General features: G+C 39.7%; 1 protein-coding gene across 1 annotated transcript in view; it reads right to left on the reverse strand.

Moving 5' to 3' along the window:
- The window catches only part of LOC130233924 (rasGAP-activating-like protein 1), a 68,094-nt gene that overhangs the window by 15,899 nt on the left and 29,161 nt on the right, over nt 1-23,034 (reverse strand). The window contains exons 8-15 of the mRNA XM_056464184.1: nt 21,906-21,997; nt 21,698-21,815; nt 15,012-15,165; nt 11,073-11,137; nt 10,767-10,879; nt 3,552-3,744; nt 955-1,092; nt 186-330 (exon numbers count right to left, since the gene is read on the reverse strand). Coding sequence (XP_056320159.1) covers nt 186-330; nt 955-1,092; nt 3,552-3,744; nt 10,767-10,879; nt 11,073-11,137; nt 15,012-15,165; nt 21,698-21,815; nt 21,906-21,997 — 1,018 coding nt within the window. The remainder of the gene's footprint in view (nt 1-185; nt 331-954; nt 1,093-3,551; nt 3,745-10,766; nt 10,880-11,072; nt 11,138-15,011; nt 15,166-21,697; nt 21,816-21,905; nt 21,998-23,034) is intronic.

Consider the following 23,034-nt stretch of genomic DNA (forward strand, 5'->3'; position numbering starts at 1 on the left):
ATTTATTATTATTTTTTAATTACTGTGTTTTTTAGGCCCTTTAGAACAAAAAAGCATTTTATTTCTACTGAAAGTGCTATACTAGCAGGTTTGCCTCACACACACACACACACACACCAATTAATTTTTTACATTTGCTTTAATTTTTCAACATTTTGCTGCAGCGATGTTTGTGCTCTACTCACCGTTATCGTGATCGATGTCTATGAGCTTGTCCAGAAAGTCTCTGACAGACGCCACGCTGCAGAGGATGATGGGATGCAGAGGGGTCATCCACTGCTCCTTCCCATGACCCAGCTGAAGACCCAGATTACCCACACTCTGTAGAGCCTGACGGACACACACACATGGGTCAACACTGTCTGAAGAGCAGACGCCACACAGCTGAGCTGCAATCGTCCTGCGCTCAAATCATCTGCAGGTTTTTCTCCATCAGATTCAGTGAGAATGCTTTAGTTTAGACGAGTGTTCATTTGTTACACACACTTGTAACTTGTAAGTGTATTATCATACACTGATTCTGTAATTTTTATCATGAGTTAGTGTGTTTCCTATCGTAATACAACATTTTTCTGTAAATTTTTGTTTATTTTTGCAGTGTTGTTGCAGGGGCCTTCACGTGGAATCTGAAATCTCTTATAAAAATCTGATATATGGCAGTAAATAAGGATTAAATGAAATGACGCAGGGAAAAAAGTATTGAACACATCAAGAAAGGAAGGTGTAGTTCAGCAGTGAAAGCCCAGACAGCAGCTGAAATCTCTCAGTAGTTCTTTAGCAACCCTCTGCCCTTCCTCAGTGTAAACGAATAGTCCAACATCTACATCAGCAGGAGGATAATATGCTGGAATAGTTGGCGGTTCATTCCGCTGTGGCGACCCCTAATAAATAAGGGACTCAGCCAAAGGAAAATGAATGTTTTCAGTGTTTTATTACAGTAATGCTGCACTGTACCTTAGCGAGCAGCAATAGTGTCCGGCTGGTGCGTGTGTCTGCATGATGATCCCTCAGCTGGAAGAGTTTGGGTGTGAGAATCGCAGGAGCAAACAGACGCAGGAAGAAGAACCCACTGATGGCCAAATACTTCACATCCTGCAGGAGAGAGAAACGCTGAGGTGAGTGGACTTGACAAACCACCTGTAGAAACACACTACCTTTATTTTCCTAACTCAAGCACTAAATTATCCAGTGTTTCCTCTAGGATATTTTCCAGCTGTGGCGGCAGGTTTTTTTTTACACAGATCTGCCAACTACCTGTGGCGTTATTTCAATGACAAATGTCATGAGCGCAGTATTCGAAGTCGAGATTGCATTTATGTAATAGCCTACAGCATGCGGATCTCTGCTTGCACGCCGATTTCCTCTGCTCATGCACAAAACTTCTTGCACGCCCCCTCAAATAAGCCGCTTTAAGAGCGTGCAGATCTTCTTGTGCACTCTCAAATAAACGCTGCTGAGGTTCGATTTAGTGCGTTTATGTAATAAGTATGTCTCCAGCATTCATTAGATTTGCTAGGAATATTTATGAATGTCTCCAATAGACCTACAGAGCGTATTAATACGTCCTGAAGTAAAGTGAAACAGCTATACGTCGTGTTTGCTGGCCTCACGCATCACGCACCTGTCAGTCAGTCAGTCAGTCAGTCAGCACGTAACCTTAAAGGGTTAAACAAATGACGCACGGCACTACTACGGTTACAGAAAAGTTTGCTCTGTTATAATTCACGTACCCTTTAATACGTTTTGGTGAGATTATCACCTGCTATTAAAAAAATTATGGTTTGAGTGAGAAGCTGTATGTAGCCGTGGCAGGATGAATTGTGGCGTGGCGCCCCGCCATGGAAGAATGAATGTAGCGGAAACCATGTTATCTGAGCACATGCAGTTGCTTCGTGTAATCAGCACTTGTTGTGTGTGTTGCCTTTTCTTGTTGAATCACTGAAAGCCTCCAACTGTAAGTCGCTTTTCTTTGGTGCATTTCTCACAACACTGTTTACATTTGCACAACAGTTAATGCATTTCTCAAAACAGTTAGTCATTTGTGCACATCACAGCAGCAGTCTCTCATTCCTTCCAACAAATTGCAAATGCTTTTGGACATGCATCAACTGCTTTCATACGACTCTCTGCTGTTTATAACGTTATCATTTGCTTATGTCATGTCAGTCAAAATGAACTAAACTTGTGAATGCTGAACAGTCATTTCATATAAAACTAAGAGTCCTCGTTTCATTACTTCAGTCACTACATACAAAAATGTTGAACTAGTTGTCAAACTCTGTGAAGCTAATTTTATTAAAAAAATTCCATCTCTTCTGTTTCCTGAAAATGTCTTCATAACTGAACAATTTGATGAATGATTTTGACTCGCCGACAGGTTTTGAGAAATCGCAGACATCCCTGAAATCACAGGCAAATTGGTGCTCGATCATGTGAGTGACACACAGTGTGAACTATCAAAGACGCGATATGAGAGAATCGCAGATGAGTCGCTGACACCCGTCAGATATTTGGCACGCTAAATATCTGGAGCTGTCTGTGATTCAAATCATGGCATGAGAAATGTGTTCTGATTGAAACAACATCTGCAATTACCTATAGCTAGGGCCAGACAGAATATGCGGACATGTTTTGCTATTTCTTTGGAGAATTTTGTAAACAATCTACAGATTTATGTGGAATGACTTTGGGAGTATCGTAACTAAAAACTTAATATATGAAATAAAAAGTAACACCTTTTTAACTTTTATTTAACGTTGACAATGCAAATCCAACTAGATCCACTTATTTGGTAAAGAAAGCAATTCTCTTATATAATATCTCTACTAAAAGAAAGAAAATATGACTTTACAATTTGTATTATTAATATTACTATTATTATATCACAATAATATTAGTGAAATGAATTTAAAAACTGGATAAATATAACACACATTTACACTAGTAAATAAATAGACTCGATGGCCTAAAATTCTGCGTGCAGATTCCATGTGGGCCTACCTACAGCCAATGAGAGAGCAGCATCCACTATGGGTATCTGCAGGCCAGGGAAACACCCATACACACTCTCATTCACACATGCACTTATACACTAGGGCCAGTTTAGTTGATCTATTCACCCATACAACATGTCTTTGGACTGTGGGGGAAACCAGATATTTCATACCTAGTGAAACTAAAACATGTAGTAATAATGGGTACTTTTTACTTGAGTACATTTTTCAGGCCGTACGTCTTTACTTTTACTTGAGTACAAAAGTGTAGTCAGTACTTCAACTTTTACCTGAGTCCTTTAAGACTTGAGTATGTGTACTTCTACTTGAGTAAAGGATTTGTTTACTTTTGCCATCTCTGTCTGTGACATGACTACTTTGAAAGTCGTGCAGTCTGAACTCGACGTAAATGAACGCTTAAGTCTATTTAACTGAATGCATTTTAATTACGACTTCGATGCTCACATTAACCAGAAGTTTATCATTGCCTAAAAACACTAGCTGTGCATATACTCAAGTGCCTAATATGTGTACTTCCACCTAATTTAGAGTTCTGACCTCGTTCTCCGGCTCTGGAAACTGCTCCTCCACTCGTTTATGCAGTTGTTTGAAGACCACCCTCATCACAGGAGGACACTGGGACACGGAGCTCACGATGGCCTCCATGATGCTGCTCAGATACGCCTGCAGGACAGAAACGCTGCTCTCCCGCACCTCCGCCTCCGACGCCGAGCCTTTAAAGGAGATACGCCTGCAGACACACACAAACAGGTAGGCCTTTCACAATTATTAAAGTGAGTACACTTTAAATCAAAACTAACCGTAGTGATTTTGTTAGCTCACATTGCTAGTTTTGTGTTGAACCATTCATCCGTGCATGTCATTCAGAAAAATAAAATAGTTTGCCCTCGTAATTTACAATTTAAATCTGAAAATGCACTTCCTGTTTAAATTCTCAGATTGCGTCTGTCTGAGGTATTGGGTGTGGCTAACATACTTAACCACGCCCCTCAAACTATCAGTTTTGACATCACTATGCAACAAACAGAAGTGGTGTGGAAGAGGAGTCTGTTAGGGTATATTACTCTCCCCTTTTCCCCATCTTTCTGAATGAAACGCCTACTTTACTACATCCAATCAGCTCGCAGCAGAAAAAACAAGCCACACCCACCTATGATGAAAATCATCTTTTGTAAGCTGTTTGGACAGAACTGTGTGCAGGTATAGTATGCCCACAGTCATATTGGAGTGATAGAAACACAACAATGGCTTCCACTGAGTCGTACAGTATGGTACGGGTCACCTTTTTCAGGCTTGCGTTTCCACTACCAAAGGGTACCAATGGGCGTGGTGTACGACAGATCGTTTCAGTCAACGTCATGCTTTCTCGCTGGAGGAAATGTCTACAGTAAAGCTGTACGGGTCGTTTACATATCATATGAGAAGCACTTCTTGCACAACAGATGCTTTAAACACATCAATACTTGTGTATAAATGTTCATTACTAACCTCTCTATGAACATGATTTGATTATAACTGCAGATCAATGATAGGGTGAAATAGCCTACTGTAACGTCTGCGATTATATTAAATAAATAAATGCAACATAAATGAACACATACAGACCCTTACAGTCTCTGATATGTTACCAACTACAGATAAACTACACACAACAGACATTTAGTCCTTATTTGGGTTCAAAAACAACACAAAATATAGCCCAGAGTCAGTGCAGACCTCTCATCTGTGTCTGTAATCTTCAGCAGCACATGTGACCTCTGTTAGAGAGTCATTATGTTATTCCCAGTTCACAATAGTCCAGGAGGTGATGATAATAGTTAAACATGGTGGTTTGTTCATCTTTTAGGTTGCTGAAAGAATCATTTGCTCCCTTGTTTTTCCGGCTTCTCCTTTGTTTTTTGTGCTTCACTCTCACATTTGTCAGCTTTCTGAAAGGATCGGATATCAGAGCGCTTCAATAATCACGCACACGTCATTGTCATCAGCCAAGAAGTTTGTTATTTCAAATTTAGACACACGGCAAGCGATCGCGAGAAAATGAAACCGCTCGCACTATTAGATAGACTCGTAAAACAACAACAGGACACAGCAGATTTTCTTCTTCTTGGCTTTGTGAATGTACATCAAGACGACGACTAGGTTTGGGGTTGAGCTTGAGTCGACCATGGCTTGTTATTATATGTATATATTATTACGATGTAATAATCGTTGGATTTGCTCTTCAGTGTTTGGACTCTCAGTAGTGATTATAAACCACACTGAACTGAGCTAAACTGAACTGAAACACTGAAAACTGAACTAAACTGTTTCAATTTACTATGATCTTCTATGTTAAGCTGCTTTGACACACTCTACATGGTAAAAGAGCTATACAAATAAAGGTGAATAGAATTGATGTCTCGGCTGTGTTTTTAAAAATGGCGCTTCCTTTGTTTTCATTCTCCTGCTTGTCCACTAGTGAGTGACGTATCTCTGTAAAGCAATAGCATTCAGCTGTGTGTCTAGCTCCTCCTTTTGGTACCCTTTTGTCATGCTAGGTACCCTTTGCAAAGATTACCCAAAAAATGGTACGGTATGTTTCGCTTTGAAAACGGCCCTAAAAGCGTATCGAACCAAACTGAACCGTACCGTACATTACCACTCAGTGGAAATGGGCCACAAGTCTCGTTTTTTAAAAAGTTCCTGACATTAAAATAGGACCAAATCCCAATGACTTTGAGGACCACCACAACGTGACGTAGGAGTGTGGTTTTCCCCGCCCACTGCATTGACTGACAGGCGCAATGTTTCCATAATAACATGTATATACGTGTCCACACAACATTATTTGCAATTAAACTGGGATTAAACTCTCTGTGATCAGCTGCACGTCTATAATTAATTGTATAAGTTTAAAATGTTTTTAAAGCAGAGCATGTTTGTAATAAAGGCAGTAAAAACGCTGTAATTCTTGACCGCACGTGTGTGTGTGTGTGTGTGTGTGTGTGTACTGCAAACCGCATGGGTGTGAGACTCATCATTTCAGAAAGGCTTGAATAAACTCCACCACAAATACATCAAATAAACTTACTGTGGTATTTTTGACTAACGAGCTGTAGTTTCAGTCTATCTCTATCACTGACTGCTGTTTATCTGATGTAACGCATGATGAGAAGCAGACACGCACGTTGAATTGGTGGGCGGGGAGATACAGCTCATTTGCATTTAAAGCCACAGGCTACAAAAACAGCTACAGTGTAGTCAGACACCAAAATGGGCAGATTCTACATCATATAATAAATGATCTGATGAGTGTTTTGAGCTGAAACTTTACAGACACATTCTGGAGACACCAAAGGCGTGTCTTACATCTTGTAAAAGGGGTAAAATAGGAGCCCTTTAATAATCTGTTTCTTTAGGAACTTAATCACAGTATGAAAAAAAAAAACAGCTTCCAGTTTATGCAGATTTTAAAGGGATGTACAAGATGTAAGATAAGCCTTTGAAGTCTCCAGAATGTGTCTGTAAAGTTTCAGCTCAAAATACCCATCAGATCATTTATTATATGATGTAGAATCTGCCCATTTTGAGCTCAAATCAAAGTGTAGCTGTTTTTGTAGCCTGTGGCTTTAAATGCAAATGAGCTACTTCTCCCCGCCCACCAGGGAGAAGCAGATAAGCAGCAGTCAGTGACAGAGACAAACACGGATGAAGCAGAGATCCAGTTTATGAGTCAAAAATGCCACAGTAAGTTTATTTGATGTATTTGTGGTTGTTTTTTTAAGGCTTTCTGAAATGATGAGTCTCACACAAATGCCATTACAAAGTTTGCAGAACACACACAGACAATTACCATCAGAACAGGCGATTAATCATATAACTGCAATTATGTATGAGTCAATTAATCGTCAGACGTATTTCCTACACACACACACAGGTACAGTATATGATACCCCTGGAGATGTGTTTTTTTTTCATGCTCAGAGACATTTCAGATGTGCTGAACTCACGCTATACATAGATCTAAGAGGCAAACGTCACTGCAAGAGATGAAGTTTGTGGAGTTCAGAGCTGTTGCCTGGAAACATCTCTCTGTGTGTGTGTGTGTGTGTGTGTGTTTTAAATCCCAGTGGGGACTTAAATCTAAATGCACAGACTCACATGGACATTAATTTGAGTCCCCACTTGTAAACACGCTCATAACTCTGACAGATTTATGCATTTAGAAATGTACAAATGCAGCTTGTATCCGGTGAGGGTTTAGTAGTAGTAGAAACATCATTAGGTCCAGTGTTTTTCCTGCATAAAGAATTACAGCAGACCACCACAAGTGATGCTCAAGCACTGCTCATCTATTTGTTCATTTATTTTCCTTCGCCTTAGTCCCTTATTTATCAGGGGTCGCCACAGCGGAATGAACCGCCAACTATTCCAGCATATGTTTTACACAGCGGATGCCCTTCCAGTACTGGGAAACACCCATACACACTCATTCACACACTCATACACTTCGGCCAGATTAGTTCATCATTTGGTTCCCCTATAGTGCATGTGTTTGGACTGTTGGGAAAACCCACACCAACACGGAGAGAACATGCAATCTCCACACAGAAATGCCAACTGAGGACCATACCTGTCAACACTGGGTTGTGAAAACAAGGGATTACTTGCCTCCCCATTTCTAATGTAGTATATATTAGAAAAAGCTGGAAATAAATTGGCAGTTTAGCCTATTAAAAATAACAGCTTTTATAAAGAAATGGAATCAAGTTATCAAATCTGATTCAACTTTTCTTCACTGTATAACTCGAACATTCTGATTAAAGAGCAGCAAATTAATATCTCATTTAGATTTCTCATTTGATCGCATTAAATAACAATTCAATTCACCTTTATTTGTATAGCGCTTATACAATGTAGATTGTGTCAAAGCAGCTTCACATAAAAGACAGAGGTGTCACTTTAAAAATGCACACATCTATAATGAAAGCATTCGATTGCTTTCCTATTTTTTTATGCTCATTTAAGACCAAATAAGACCAAATTTGTTGTCATTTAAAAAAAGTTCACCAAGATCAACATGTTTAGATGTTGTTGTTGTATTATTATTATGAGTATATGTCTGTTCAGACCCAGAGTGTTCACTTTCGCTCCGCTTCAAATCCTGTAACGGAAAGGGAGGGAATCTCGCCGTTTTTATATTTAGAAGTGTTTTTATGCCTTAATAAATGAAAGCACAGAACAGATTCACATTTAAGAGGAGAGATGGGTACCGAATCTCAGTACTTTATCGGTATTGGTGCTACATTATAAAAGACTGAAGTATCGGTAAGCTGTGACGTTAACTGTTCTGCTATCGGTACTGGAGAATTATTGCTGAATAAACAGTACTTACAGTAGCATAATTTACCCGATCAACCTTTTCTAATCTATGATATTTGATATTCATCTGCACAGTTGGCCATCTCACATGAGAAATGCTCATGTTTCCGGTCAAGTATAAAAGCCTTTAAAGTTCTCGTGCACACACACAGTTCGTAAGCTTGCGGAGTGAACCAAACGAGTTGTATTTCCAGAGTGGACAGCGACAATGCCCGTTGCAACAAACGCCACAATTTGTTTTCTTGTATAAGCAGAAACACAAGCAATCTGGCTAGGAGAAAGTATCTTTCAAAAGTGCATTAACTGCAATCAAAACTAATGAAACGTTTTTGACTGCCTAGCTACTAACGGTAACATCAGGGGCGTAGACATAAACTCTACTGGGGCACCCCCCCCCCCCTCCTCAAAAAAAAAAATATATATATATGTATATAAACATATATACTGTATACAGTATATAAATATATTTTTTAGAAATATTAAAAGTATTCTTGTTATTATGCAATTATTATTCTAAATAATCTTAAATGTAACTGGAAAACAATGTTTAGACACAACTGGAGTGATGCTGAGATCATTTAAGAAATTACTTTTGCATAAATAATAATTTCATTTGAATGAAATTCTATAGACAATTCAATAAAATAAAAAAAAGATGTGTTATAGAATTTTCTGTTGTCTTAGACTTGACACATGGCAGAGAATCAGGTTTATTAAGTCTTTACCTCCCTGACTCCTCTTCCCTCCGTTTTGCGTCATACAAAAAAATCTATCAGGATGCACGCTTAGTAAGATCACCCATATTGTTTAAACTTTAGTTTTGTCAACTAGCTAAACAAAAACAACGCATTAGTGGTGCGTGACAAGCAAGTAGCCTGCTTTTTTGGCGCGCATGTTAACTACCGGGACTCGCACCGGCAGAAGAGCAGCGCGTGCGAAAGGCGCGCGGGTTCTCTGCGCACACGCGGAGATGCCTCAGTTAGCTTTTTGATCAAACACATTGCTTTCACCAGCGTTGGTTCGGTTGCACATAGAGAATAACGTCTTTATTTCAGAATTACCACTCTTAATAAATACACTTGCATATGAAGTAAATCATATCTCAATGCATTTACTGGGGCACTGGAGATTTTTACTGGGACACGTTAAACCCCATTAAATTGGGTTTAGCGATGCCCCTGGGTAACATTACATCATCCACATCATTATGCAAGCAATAATGAAAAAAGTCATTCACCTATATTAAGAAAATATTAATAGCTAAATAAACACACACATTCGGTTACAATAAAACCAGTATTTTTTCTGCAGTAGCCTAAATAAATCTTAAACTTTAAAAATGCTTTTAGGTCAGCTGTATTTACAAATATAGCCTATGAATGGCTCGATAATAATCTATAATTATTAAAATAAACAGCTTATTTTTACAATGTGCTCTAAAACTGTATTTAAAACAAAGTGAACTCCCCAAACGCTCATTTATGTGAACGCGTTAATGAAAAATCGTAAACATTATCTCATTTGACTGCACTTTGCAACTCAAAGAGGGTATTGTCAACTGCAGGGAGCACAATAAACCAAGAAAGATGCTAGAATAGGCAAACATGTTGATTTTTCTCCAGAAGAGTGGGTAAAAACCATTTTCCTTCAAACCGTTGTACATTCTTTTACAGGAATTTTTTTTATTTATTTGTTTTACAATTATTGGTTTAGTTTTATTTAATATTGAACATGTAATAATAAATAAATTGTTGTTAATTCTGTTTAATTTGTTTTTTTTTTTTATTCCATTTAAAAAATACTACAAAAAGTACCAATAAGAGAACGGTTAAAATACCGAACTGATAAGTGGTAAAAGTAGTAATACTATTAAAACCTTAACGATACCCATCCCCATTTAAGAGCAAGAGGCGTCCCCTGGTGGTTCGGCGGTATGGGTTGTGTATAGGGAGGATCGGCTGTTTAAAGTTTATTGCCACGCTTTGTAAAAACATTTAAAATACAGGAAAATATCTTTAAGGGATGATAGCGGGATAGAATTGTAAATTACAGGAGAATCCCGGGAAAAACAGGAGGGTTGGAGGGACTTGAATCAGCAACCTTCTTGCTGTTAAGCCACAGTGCTAACCACTGAGCCACCGTGCCACATAGCTAATGTGTTTAATTACAGTTAATGTTAGCTTTTTTAAAATAAGATAATGTTTTACTTGCTAAGATCACAGGAATAAAGTGAAATGTGTTTGTTTCATGTAACTAATGTTATGATTAGGGATTCGGGATACATCTTCCACCTCATTTTGAGTTAGGAAAAACTGTTTACGTCTATGCAGAGTCTCCACCAGGATTGCAAACCAGACGTGTGTGCGTGTGTGTGTGTGTGTGTGTGGTCACCTGCATCTGTTCAGGTCGATCTTGCAGGGATCCAGCTCCACGTATTTCCTCTCCTCAAAGATGCGATTGATGATGGGCTTCAGAACCTCATGCAGATACAGCATCCCCACAGCCTGAGAAACACAACACACACTCTTACTGTCAGTCACACATTAATAACACATTATAATTCAGATGAATATTCATACACGCATACATACTGTACATACATATACCACACACATATATAGCACACATGCATGCACATACACACACATATGCATGTATACCACACACATGCACATATACCACACACACATACTGTACCTTCATGAACTGCTCCATGGCTTTGGAGGCCAGTGAGTTTGAGCGGAAGAGAGTGTTTGGATCTGCTGTTGGGAGATACAAAAAAAGCCTTGTTTGTGTGTTTGTACGTGTACATTGTTTCTGACTCGCTTAATAGACCACCGGTCTAATAATGCACTTCAAATGTTGACAACTGTATATAATTATTATTATAAATATAAGCCCTCCAGAGGAATGTAAATAGTTCTTCATATATTTCTGTGCTGTTTAACAGAGAAAAATGATTTTCAAAACATTTGTAATTTGAATGAGAACGTATGGGTGTTTCCCAGTACTGGATTGCAGCTGGAAAGGCATCTGCTGTGTAAAACATAAGCTGGATAAGTTGGCGGTTCATTCCACTGTGGCGACCCCTGATGAATAAAGGAACTAAGCCGAAGGAAAATATATATACTGTATCCTGCACCTCAATAATGCGACTAAAATGGGCACACTCCACATGTCTTAATTCAATTTCAGTTTAGTTCCATTCTGACTTTAGTTGGATTAAGGTCATCTAAAATTGCTGTTTACATGGTAGACTCTTCACCAGAGTTCGAGCCTCGACTAGGTCAGTTGGCATTTCTGTGTGGAGTTTGCATGTTCTCCCTGCTTTCGTGTGGGTTTCCTCTGGGTGCTCCGGTTTCCCCCACAGTCCAAACACATGTGGTACAGGTGAACTGGGTAGGCTAAATTGTCCGTAGTGTATGAGTGTGAATGAGTGTGTATGGATGTTTCCAAGAGATGGGTTGCAGCTGGAAGGGCATCCGCTGCGTAAAACATGTGCTGGATAAGTTGGTGGTTCATTCCGCTGTGGCGACCCCGGATTAATAAAGGAACTAAGCCGAAAAGAAAATAAATGAATGAATGAAGTTTTGCTACGGTTACGCCATCCATCCACACTACGCCAGAGTTTTCGAGTGCTGAAAACAGAGCATTCTGAAACGCTGCTGCTCCATATCAGTGTGGATGGGGGAAAACAGAGACATCTGAAAGCGGAGGCGTGACTGCAGACATTCGCCTGATTGGGGCTTTTCCCTCATTATAAGTGGCCTACACACAGTTCAGTCTTGCATTCTTTACTTGTACGTTCAGACTTTGCAAGTTTAATATGGAAAACAAACTCCCGAGGACACGTCGGGTGAATCTTCAAAGGGAACAGTGTACTGTATAACCTCATTCACATCACACTGTCTCAGCTGTTTCACTATCTTAATAATAAAATGAAAACATGATATAAGGAATTGCCTATTCTCATTTTGATATTAGCAACTTAACATACATCAAAATGTTGAGGCGTCGTGTAGCTGCATATTTATATGAGCGTCATCTTCACTGTATGCATATTTATAACAAAACAGAGCCTATATCATAACTGCCTCCTTTCATTTTCATTGAAAATACGAAACACACCCTCTCTTTTGCTGAATATCAGTTTTAATAATCAATAATGGCCATTATAAAATTATAACGTACAATAAGTTTATACAATATAGGAAATAAAGGCAAGCAATCAGTCAGATGTGCAGAATCTGTGTATGTGGTAACATTAATTAAAACATACGTGTGCTCAACCAAAACACGTTACCTGAGAACAAGTGATAGATTCAAAAGACCAAAGTCAGGGAATATGTAGCTACATATATAGACAACAAGATGAATTAATTATCACGTTTAACAAATATAATGAGATTAGATCCAGCGGTCGATCCTTGATGAAGCGTATGACATGCACAGCTCTCATATGGGCATGTGCTCAAAGCACGCTGCAGTGCCTGCCAGAGTGTGTGTGTGTGGTCACGTGATGTGTGTTTTCACCGTTTTAATGTAGACGCAGAGCTGTTCAGAAACGCTGGGTGAAACGCCAGTGTGGACGTGGATCGTTTTCATTCTAAAACACCGTTTCAAAACTAAAACGTGTTAGTGTAAACAGGGCCTTAGTCCCGGGAGGGGCTTAAAATCAAGCGCTGTGCCATTTACTTCCAGAAGGAAGGAAGTTGAAATTGGGGGGGCACATAATTAAAGCTGTAAAGCTTAACTTCTCGATTGTAGGTGAAAAATCGAATCTGTTGGAGATTAATAGGTACCAAAAAAGTCCAAAGGGGGGGGGGGGGGGGGGGGGGGGGGTGATCACCAGAATGCGGAAGTCCCAGAGTAAAGTGAGAGAATATGATATGTTTTGGAATATGGCAAACATGTTTTCATCTGTTTTTATATTATTTGATTCTATTTTATTTATACTTGTCTCTTTTATTCCTGTTTATGTAAAGCACTTTGAATCGCCACTGTGTATGAAATGTGCTATACAAATAAACTTGCCTTGCTTAAGGATTTCCATGCAGCCAGGCCCAGGCTGCTGATACAGACTCGGCTTGAGTTAGATCTGTTAGAGTTCATAACTTTGGTTGATTATTCTCTGTTTCTCTAGTTCTCCGCCGCTCGCTGCCGAACATTCCCATCTTATGATCGCTCCGCTTCCTTTTGAAGCCGCTTCCTGTGGAGTCGCTATGGAGACGTGGGCTCAGTGTTTGTCATCAGCACCACATAAAACACCAGCGAGTGTGAAAAACCCACACACAACATCGTGATGAGAGAGGAGAAGTTCAGCAGCGAGGGGAACTGTGGGTAAATATAGCCGTCGTGGTGCCCACACACAGGAAAACCACTGTCTACACGCACACACACAGGATTATTTTTATGATTTTTATGGACATTCAATAGGATTGCATTGTTTTATTCTGTTGAAAAACTCTATTGTCTATTGCCCTACAGGAGGGCTATTCAATTAGTTTGTCATGGGGGCCGGTTCATGAAGAGCATCCCAAACGAAGGGCCGGAGAGATATGACTTGCTATGAGTGATGACACAACTGCATATAAGACCCCATATGCTGTATTTTTGCTCCTTAAGACACCCACGTTGGCTTTTTCTACATTAAAATGTTAATATATTGTATATAAATCCAAAAAAACAAACAAAAAGCGCTCAGGGGTAACTCAAAATATTTGGTCGGTGCTCTTTGGGTAAGGGATTCATCTAAACATCAACAGAAATTAGTCCAAGGCACTCTGATTTAAAAAGCCTTCATTCACATGGCTTAATCTTTAAAAGAAAGGATTGTTGATATATATTGTAGGATGTTAATATATTGTATTTTGAAACTACATAACCTCAGTGCATTGCACAATAGACTTTATTTTTTTTAAAACATTCAAATGTTGTATTTCAGAGCACAACAAAAGCAGTGCATTGCTGAAGTGCATCGCTTCTACATTCAGACAGATTCATATGTTCTGTTTTGAACTGCGGATATGTAAGGGACGCAACAATTTTAGACTTTGGTTGTGCGATTATATAGTCTGAAGAATAGTCATGGTTTCAGGGTTATCACGTCTAATGTAAATTTAAGCATTATATTAGGTAAGTAGCTATTTCGATTAACTGTCGTTGCCATCTGCGTTCACTACACTCATACGCCCCACCGCTCTTCAGATACGTCATCGCGCACCATCACCACCCCTACCCCCCCAACCCCCTAGTCTACAGGCACCCACTCTCCCGCAAATCATCTCTGTCTCCCCCGGAAATGACTTTTATCTACTTAGGATGTCTGTTGTGGTACCCTTTGGGCCTGTTGGTTCCCTTTGCAAAGGGTGACCAAAAAGTGGTATGCTTCGCTTTTAGGTACCCTTTGACAGTGGAAACGGCCATAAAAGCGTACTGAACCGTACCGTACCACTCAGTGGAAATGGGCCATAAGACTGGCAATAGGCTTTTTTGACTGGGAGTGTTGCACTTTTCCCCATCTATGGTAATGCAAGTGAAGAGTCTCTGTATATATAACATTTGGTCATACCCATGTCATTATACACATTTGTGTCCTTCTATGTGACAAACACACACACACACACAAACACTTACTGGTGCTGTGGACTTCTCTGGTGTTCAGGTAGTCCAGGAATGGCACCACCAGCCCCTGACCCAGGTACAGTTTGACCAGCGTCATGGCAACGTCCTGCCGGCTGTCCACCGTCGTCACTTCCTCCAACAGCGTCAGCGGCGTCGCCTCATCCACCTGACAATACACACAAACAACACTCAAAACACACTCAGGCCCTGTCCACATGTTGTTGCTAGAAGGGATACAGCTGTGGCCGGAAGTTAATGAAAATTGTTTATATTATTTATTAAATTATCCAATAATTGTATTTTATTAGGGGTGGCACGGTGGCTCAGTGGTTAACACCGTCGCCTCACAGATCTATTTATTATATTTAATTTCACTGTACTTATGTTGTTTTGTAAAAACTAGTGCTGTCAATCGATTAAAAAAATTAACTAATTAATCACACTTTTTTTGCAATTAATCGCATTTAAAAGACTGAAACTTGTAATTTTGGCTATTCAAGTGAAAAATTTACATAAATGCAAGACTTAAAACTATTTAAATTCAAAATATAATTGTTTATTAGAATTTTTGTTTAACTTGTAACACAGATTTCTTCATGTAAACAACATACCTGCAATAAACCATCAAGATCCTCAAAGTGTAGGCTTGAAAGCCACATTTATTACAGAAATAAAAACACAGGCATGTAAGTTATGTTTGAATTTTAAAACAATCAATGCCAATAACAAACAAAAATAATTTCCATGATTCTAATTAAACCCACACGAACACAGGGAGAACATGCAAACTCCACATAGAAATGCCAACTGACCCAGCCGAGGCTTGAACCAGCGACCTTCTTGCTGTGTGGTGACAGCACTACCTACTGCGCCACTGCGTTGCCAGTAATATTCATATTGTTAATTAAATTACGCCTTAAATTGTATTTTATTAACGCCAACCCTAATCCCAACCCTCACAGTATTATTGTTGTACAGTGACACAAATTCTGCTGTATTGATGTGAGTATCTGCAGCTGTATCCCATCTAGACTTTACACTGCCCACATGAACGCGGCTATTTTCAAAACCACGCTTATCTACGCGGTTTCGTTGTTTGTCCACATGACAATGGAGTATTGGGTAACTGAAAGCGAAACTTTCTAAAAACCGAAGATTTTCTGGATCTCCTTGTGCTGTGTGGTCATGTGGACGCCACAACCCGAGTTTTCGCCTCATGGTGTCAGTGTGTGCTGTTTTCTCCTTTCTGATTGGCCGACAAGGCTGGGTTCACACCAAATGTGTAAACGATGCGAAATGGGGAAAGTTTTGAGCGTTCACAGCAAACTTATGGCGTGTTCTGCACAGTTTCAGTGTCAGAGTAATCTGCCTTGGTTCTCACATTTGCATTGATTTGTATGCAATGGAGCATTTTCACAAGACTGTTATGACACATTTAACGCTCATCAGCATCTTAAATGCTTGAAAGTTTTTTTAATATTTAGATTTTTACAAACCCTGTGAACATTTATATGCATTTATGAATGTATTATATCATCTTTGCATCAAATTACAAAAAACGAATTACTGCTTATGCGAGGTGTTTGCAATGCAGCGTCTATGGGACTGAGTGTAAATCTGACATTATTCTCTCTTATGGCTGCCGTTATCAGTCTCACACAATGTTTTTCCTTTTTCTAAGAGTCTTGATAACACCATCATGGATTTTTAATTTAATCATTTTTAGTAAATAGGATTGTAAAAAATTATTAGTTGTACTTTCCCAGTCACTGCTCTCTGAGTTTACCAACTATGACGACTTCCGCTGTGGAGAAACACGCAAATGTGAAAAGGGTCTATTGTATTTTTAATGTCTACCCCTACCCCAACCTTTACAGTATGTAAAAACAGTAATTATACACAGTATTATTCAAATTATTATTTAAATTACCCATTAAATTGTGTTTTATTAATGTCTACCCCAACCTTAAATCCAACCCTCACTCACAATAATGTAAAAATATTAATTACTGTAGTAAAGTGTCACAAAAATTTTGCTATATTGATGTAAATATCTGCAGCTGTTATCCTTCAAGAGTTGTCCACATGAACGCAAGTATTTTCAAAATCGCACTTTTAGTGGTCTGTCCACACAAAAATTCACACCAAACATGGAAGATGCGAATGAGGCAATTTTCGAACCTTCACGGCAGACTTATCCACCTCTGTTCTCACATTTGCATTGATTTATATGCAATTTACTTGCGAAAATACTTAATTCCCCATTTAGTATGAATCCAGCATAAGTGTCCTTATCTCCACCTGTTGGTTTTCACAAATGTTTTTAAAACAAAAGCAGGGAAAACCAATACTCCCAGTATGAACTCATTAATTCATTTTCATCTGCTTTTTCAGGGCTGGATCACGGGGGCAGCAGTCTTAGGATAGAACCCCAAACTTCCCTCTCCGAGACACTTCCTCCAGCTCCTCCAGGGGGATACCGAGACATTCCCAGGCCAGCCGAGAGATATAGTCCCTCCAGCGTGTCCTTGGTCTTCCCCGAGGCTTCCTCCTGGTGGGACATGCCTGGAACACCTCCCTAGGCAGGCATCCAGGAGGCATCCGAAACGGATACCTGAGCCACCTCAGCTGACTTCTCACAATGTGGAGGAGCAGCGGCTCTACTCCGAGTTCTTCCCGGGTGACAGAGCTCCTCAGAGCTCTATAAGGGTACGCCCTGCCACCCTGTGAAGGAAAAAAATATTCCTTCGCAGAGTGTCCTTTCGGATCTTGTCCTTTTGATCATGACCTAAAGTTCACGACCATAGATGAGAGTAGGAGTGTAGATTAACCATTAAATTGAGAGCTTTGCCTTTCGGCTTACCTCATTCTTTACCTCAACGAACCAGTACATCAACTGCATTACTGCCTCCATGCACCATGGCCTAGGACTTAAAGGTGCTGATTCTCATCCCAGCCGCGTCACACTTGGCAGCAAACCACCCTAGTGCATGATGATGGTCCATGTTTAATGAAGCCAACAGCACAACATCTGTGAATAACAGAGATGAAATCCGGTGGTCCCCAAACCGGAGATCCTCCAGCCCAAGGCTACACTTTGAAATTCTGTACATAAAAATTATGAACAGAATTGGTGACGAAGGGCAGCCCTGCCAGAATCTAACATGCACTGTTGCATGTTGGATTCTGAAACAAGTCTGACTTATTGCCAGCAATGCTAACCAGACTCCAAGTCTGTTAAGGGCTGCTCATCCCAGTTTGAACAGAGCGTCTCTGACCCCATACTCCCAGAGTACCTTCCACAGAATGCCACAAGGGACACGGTCGAATGCCTTCTTCAAGTCTATTAAACATATGGACTAGTTGAGCATACTCCCATGAACCCTCGAGCACCCTGGTGGGGGTATAGAGCTGGTCGAGTGTACCACGGCATGGACAAAAACCACGTTGTTCCTCTTGAATCCGAGGTTCAACCATCAGCCAGAACCCTGGCATGGACTTTCCCAGGGAGGCTGAGGAGTGTGATTCCCCCTATAGATGGAGCACACCCTCCGGTCCCCTTTATTAAGAAAAGGGAACCACCCCATTTGCCCAGTCCAGAGGTCCTGTCCCCGACCTCCATGCGATATAGTAGAGACGTGTCAGCCAAGACAGCCCCAAAACATCCAGAGACCTAAGATACACCTCGTCCAGGCCATGGAGAAAACTTTATAAAAATACCCGTGTACATGTGGACATGGCCTTATTCACAGCACAGTGTGAGAGAGTCGTCTTTCTGTGCCTTTAGCTCAGAAAACCATCAGTTAGGGTTTTGGACTAACTTTAAACAGGCTTCCCACACTTCCTGAAAGTACTTGAATTGCAGATTTGGCTTGCGCCATGTTAATTATTTAATAGCATTTAGTGTGCTGTTTGTGTTAAAAATAAACAAATGAATGTTTAAATGACATGTAAATATTCATTTGAAGAAATGCCATTTTGTGTTTGAGAACATTCGCTAACAGCAAGTTAATGCATTATCTTAACCCAGAGATTACACATTCATCTACTTCTTCAATTCACAGAGGAAGTGGTTAGTGGATTTGGAGCTAAATTTGACAGACGTAACATCAGAGTGGTGAAATGTTCATCAGTGCTTCATTACAGGTCTCTGTTTGGCATTAAAAGCTGAAGCCAGGGGTGTAGATTTAGGGTGGACGGAGGGGACGTTTTCCCATCAATATCCACTGACCATTGAAATGTCCCCACCAATAATTTAATCCACTTAAAAAAAATTGCACTGTCAACATTAACTTAGACACACAGAAAGGGTTAAATGACGTTCTCTCCTCGAGTCCTCCCGCCTCCAAAACACATATGGACATTTTTTTTTTTGGCAGCAAAAAAAGGCAGTCATTCGGTTTTTCAACGAAAAGTGTAAGTCACATAAACACGAGTTCGCTACTGAATGAGTCCATCATGATAATGCCGGTAATGCTCGTGTTTTTTCCCCGCTTTAACGCACATCTATCATTATAGCAGACTGATATGGTGAATAATATGGCCTGAAAACTAACTGCAATATAAACAGCTAAATGTAAAAGTATATGATCCCTGCCAGTTCTTTTATCTCTCAGAGTAGCGTGTCCAATTTCGGTTGAAACCGTTTGCCAGAAAAAATAAAGCCTGTGTATAGGCACAATACTGATACATGAGACATGTTCTGTTTGCACATGTTTTTTTCTGAAAAACTGATCCTTTTTGCAGTTATTTGCCTGATTTTTATTTAATAATAAGGTATAAATATTGCATTTTAGTGAGATATTAAGAACTAATTTTTGCTGGCTTATCTTGTCGGATGGTTATCATAACCACACTTTTTGATGTACCAAAAAATATTTCCTACCATTTTGTCAAATTGCTTAGCATAGTATTTTAAGTTAAAGGGCACCTATGGTAAAAAATCTACTTTTCAAGCTGTTTGGACAGACATATGTGCATGTATGGTGTATAGACCGTCATATTGGGGTGATATAAGCACACCCAGTGCTTTTTTTTCAATTTAACAACATAAAAAACGGTGGACCAATTGGAGCGGTTTTCAGATCGACCGCTACTTGACGTAGGAGAGCGGTCCCCCCCGCCCACCAATATTGATTGACAGGCGCATCATCATATCCTCAGTTTGTTGATTCACGTCCGCCATTTTCAGCGTGAGTCGAAGCGATATCACTAAAGGAACACGCTAGCTCTATTTTTAGATGCAAGGCTCATTGGGCTCAACACAAGATCAATATTCTCCACATTATCGCTCTAATCGGAATTATTGGTTGTATCTTTAGGTAGGTTTGCAAACGTGTACTTCTCATTGAGTCTACCTTATACTTCAGCCGTTTGCATTTCTCGCGATCCCAGAAGCTCTCTGTGATCTTAACTAGCATGCGTTTTAGAATTCTAAACAGGTTTCTATCAGGGTACACTCAAGTCGACGGCTGGGCACCGCGGACCGCTGCAGAAACCTATGTTTAGAATTCAGAAATGCGTGGCGCGACGATTCGGGACACTTCATGTTTCTGCCGCGCCACAGAGAGTGTCTGGTGTGCCGTGTCGTGGCTTCGAGCGGCGCATCCGGTGCCTCAGTCAAAGTTAATTCAGTGTGCGTGGTTATTAGTTTCTGTGTACAAGCTCGGCACTTGAAACTAGCACACAGTTGGCTGTAAAACTGTACAAAGACACAAATGATTTTGTACTCTGCTTGGTCTGTGTCAGAGTCGTACATGTATGACTGAATGCTGATCCTCTCACTCCTGCTCCGTCTGCCTGTCAGACTCTGTTGCAAACGCAGAGCGGTGTGAGCTCATGGCCCCGCCCCCTTGTTACGTTGGCGGGAAGCCAAAACTAATCCACATGTGAAGCAACACACCCCTAAATCAGCGAGCTGTGGACACGCCCCCAACATGACACTTTTTAACACATTATAATAAAACAATCTGAATTGTGTTTTAAACTGAACCTAAACTGGCACACTCAGAAGAACCAGAATATTAATATTAAATCAGAAAAAAGAGGTCAACTATGTGCCCTTTAAAGTTAAATTTGTTTATTTACAAATGTGCATTTAAACTAAGTTTTATATTACAGTTTTATAACTAATGAACATTTGGAATAAAGAAATATTGAAGAGATGCTTACTTTTAAAATACAAATTTATTATCATCTATAAAAAAAAAATTTTTTTTTTAGAAATCTATTAAAACTTGTTTTAAATTAAAAACTGATGCATATAGGTAAATAAAAAACTGGCCAGCACATTCAACTTTCCTCAGTCAGAATTTGACCATTTGAATAATAAAAAAACAAAAAAACAAATATGAATAATCCAACTTTTGGTCTTTCAATCCACCCTTGGCTATGGGCCTGACTATTTATTAAATTAAATTATGTGAAGAGAGGATTAATTAATAGTATATTTTAATAGCAGTTATATAATTAATAGCATATATATATAGCATATATATAGATATGCTGCTATTAATGATATGTTTTCATTCACCAGTCCCCACCAATGTCTAGTGCAAACCTACGCCCTTGGCTGAAGCACCAGAACAAACTATAAATGTTTTCAGAAAGACATCAATCTTGTTTAGTATTTGTGTTTAGGATCTGAAACATTTTCTGTTTCATAAGTATATATATATATATATATATATTTATAGTACCTCAGATGGAGAAATGACGGCCTCCACCAGCAGATCCATCAGAGGCTGATAATAAACCGATGGAAGAATCCTCTCCTCCACCAAACGCACCTTCAGGCGCAGAGCACCCAGTTTACCTCTGAAACACACACACAGAGAATAATTTGTGAAGGCGCTTTATAACACACACACACTGTTAATGAACGTGACTGCGCTGTATAACACACACCCGGCATTGTCCTCTGTGTTTCCCAGCGGCATCAGTCGAAACCAACCCTGCAGGACAGGAGATCTGAGCAGACATGACAGAGGTATCTCCACCTGCACACACACACACACACACACACACACACACACACACACACGCACACACAGATCAGCCCTGTCCTCATCATCGAGTCTCTAAACTTCTGCTTGTGTTTTCCACAGAATAAAGAGCTTCATCCAGCACTGAGGGTGAGTGAATGATCATTTTAGGAGAACTTTAACAGACAGAGGCACCAGAAATACAGTAAAATCACATGTTTATAATTTGGTTCTGTAGATCATGGTCTTTCAGAAGCAATAAAATTTGAGATGCTGTGATTGGTTCTCTGGCTTATAGCCCATTTCCATTGAGTGGTACGGTATGGTACGGGTCGGTTTCCACTGTGTAGTGTCTGGATGATTTAATGACAATAATTGTGAAAGACACAAAAACTTACTTACATATTCAGATATTGCTATGCTTACAAAAACAGCTATTAGCAATGAGAAGAAACATAAAAGACAACAGAGGCGCTATCGACAGAGAGTTCCAAGAGTACAAAGATGAGGAACTGAAGTGGGTCAATTTTCTGCCAACCATAAAGGAAGAAATGGCGCAGATGACACTTCTGACCAAATATTAAAATCGGAGACTGGAAGAAGACTGGGAGTGTTATCTTCAGAAAAAGATATTCTTTGCCAACTAGGAGCTATAACCTTGGAGGACAAGACTCCTGGAAGACTTCCCAAATGCTGATGTAATTGAAGAAATGCTTTGCTATGTTTGTATTCAAATACATCACCCTAGAGAGTGAGCGCAAATGGATTACTTCTATATATTAACAGATATGCTCACATATCCTCCTGAGACCCGAAGAATTTATTTTTCTGTGATTTCCTACATCCTTTGGTTTAAAAAAAATTCTACAATTTCCTCAGACAACAAAACTGTACAGGATATGGCTGTAAAGGGACAATAATAATCCAATATTAAAGGGCACCTATGGTAAAAAATGTACTTTTCAAGCTGTTTGGACAGACATATGTGCATGTATGGTGTATAGAGCGTCATATTGGGGTGATATAAACACACCCAGTGCTTTTTTTTTCAA

This window comes from Danio aesculapii, chromosome 8, assembly GCF_903798145.1.
Source record: "Danio aesculapii chromosome 8, fDanAes4.1, whole genome shotgun sequence".
NCBI lineage: Eukaryota > Metazoa > Chordata > Actinopteri > Cypriniformes > Danionidae > Danio > Danio aesculapii.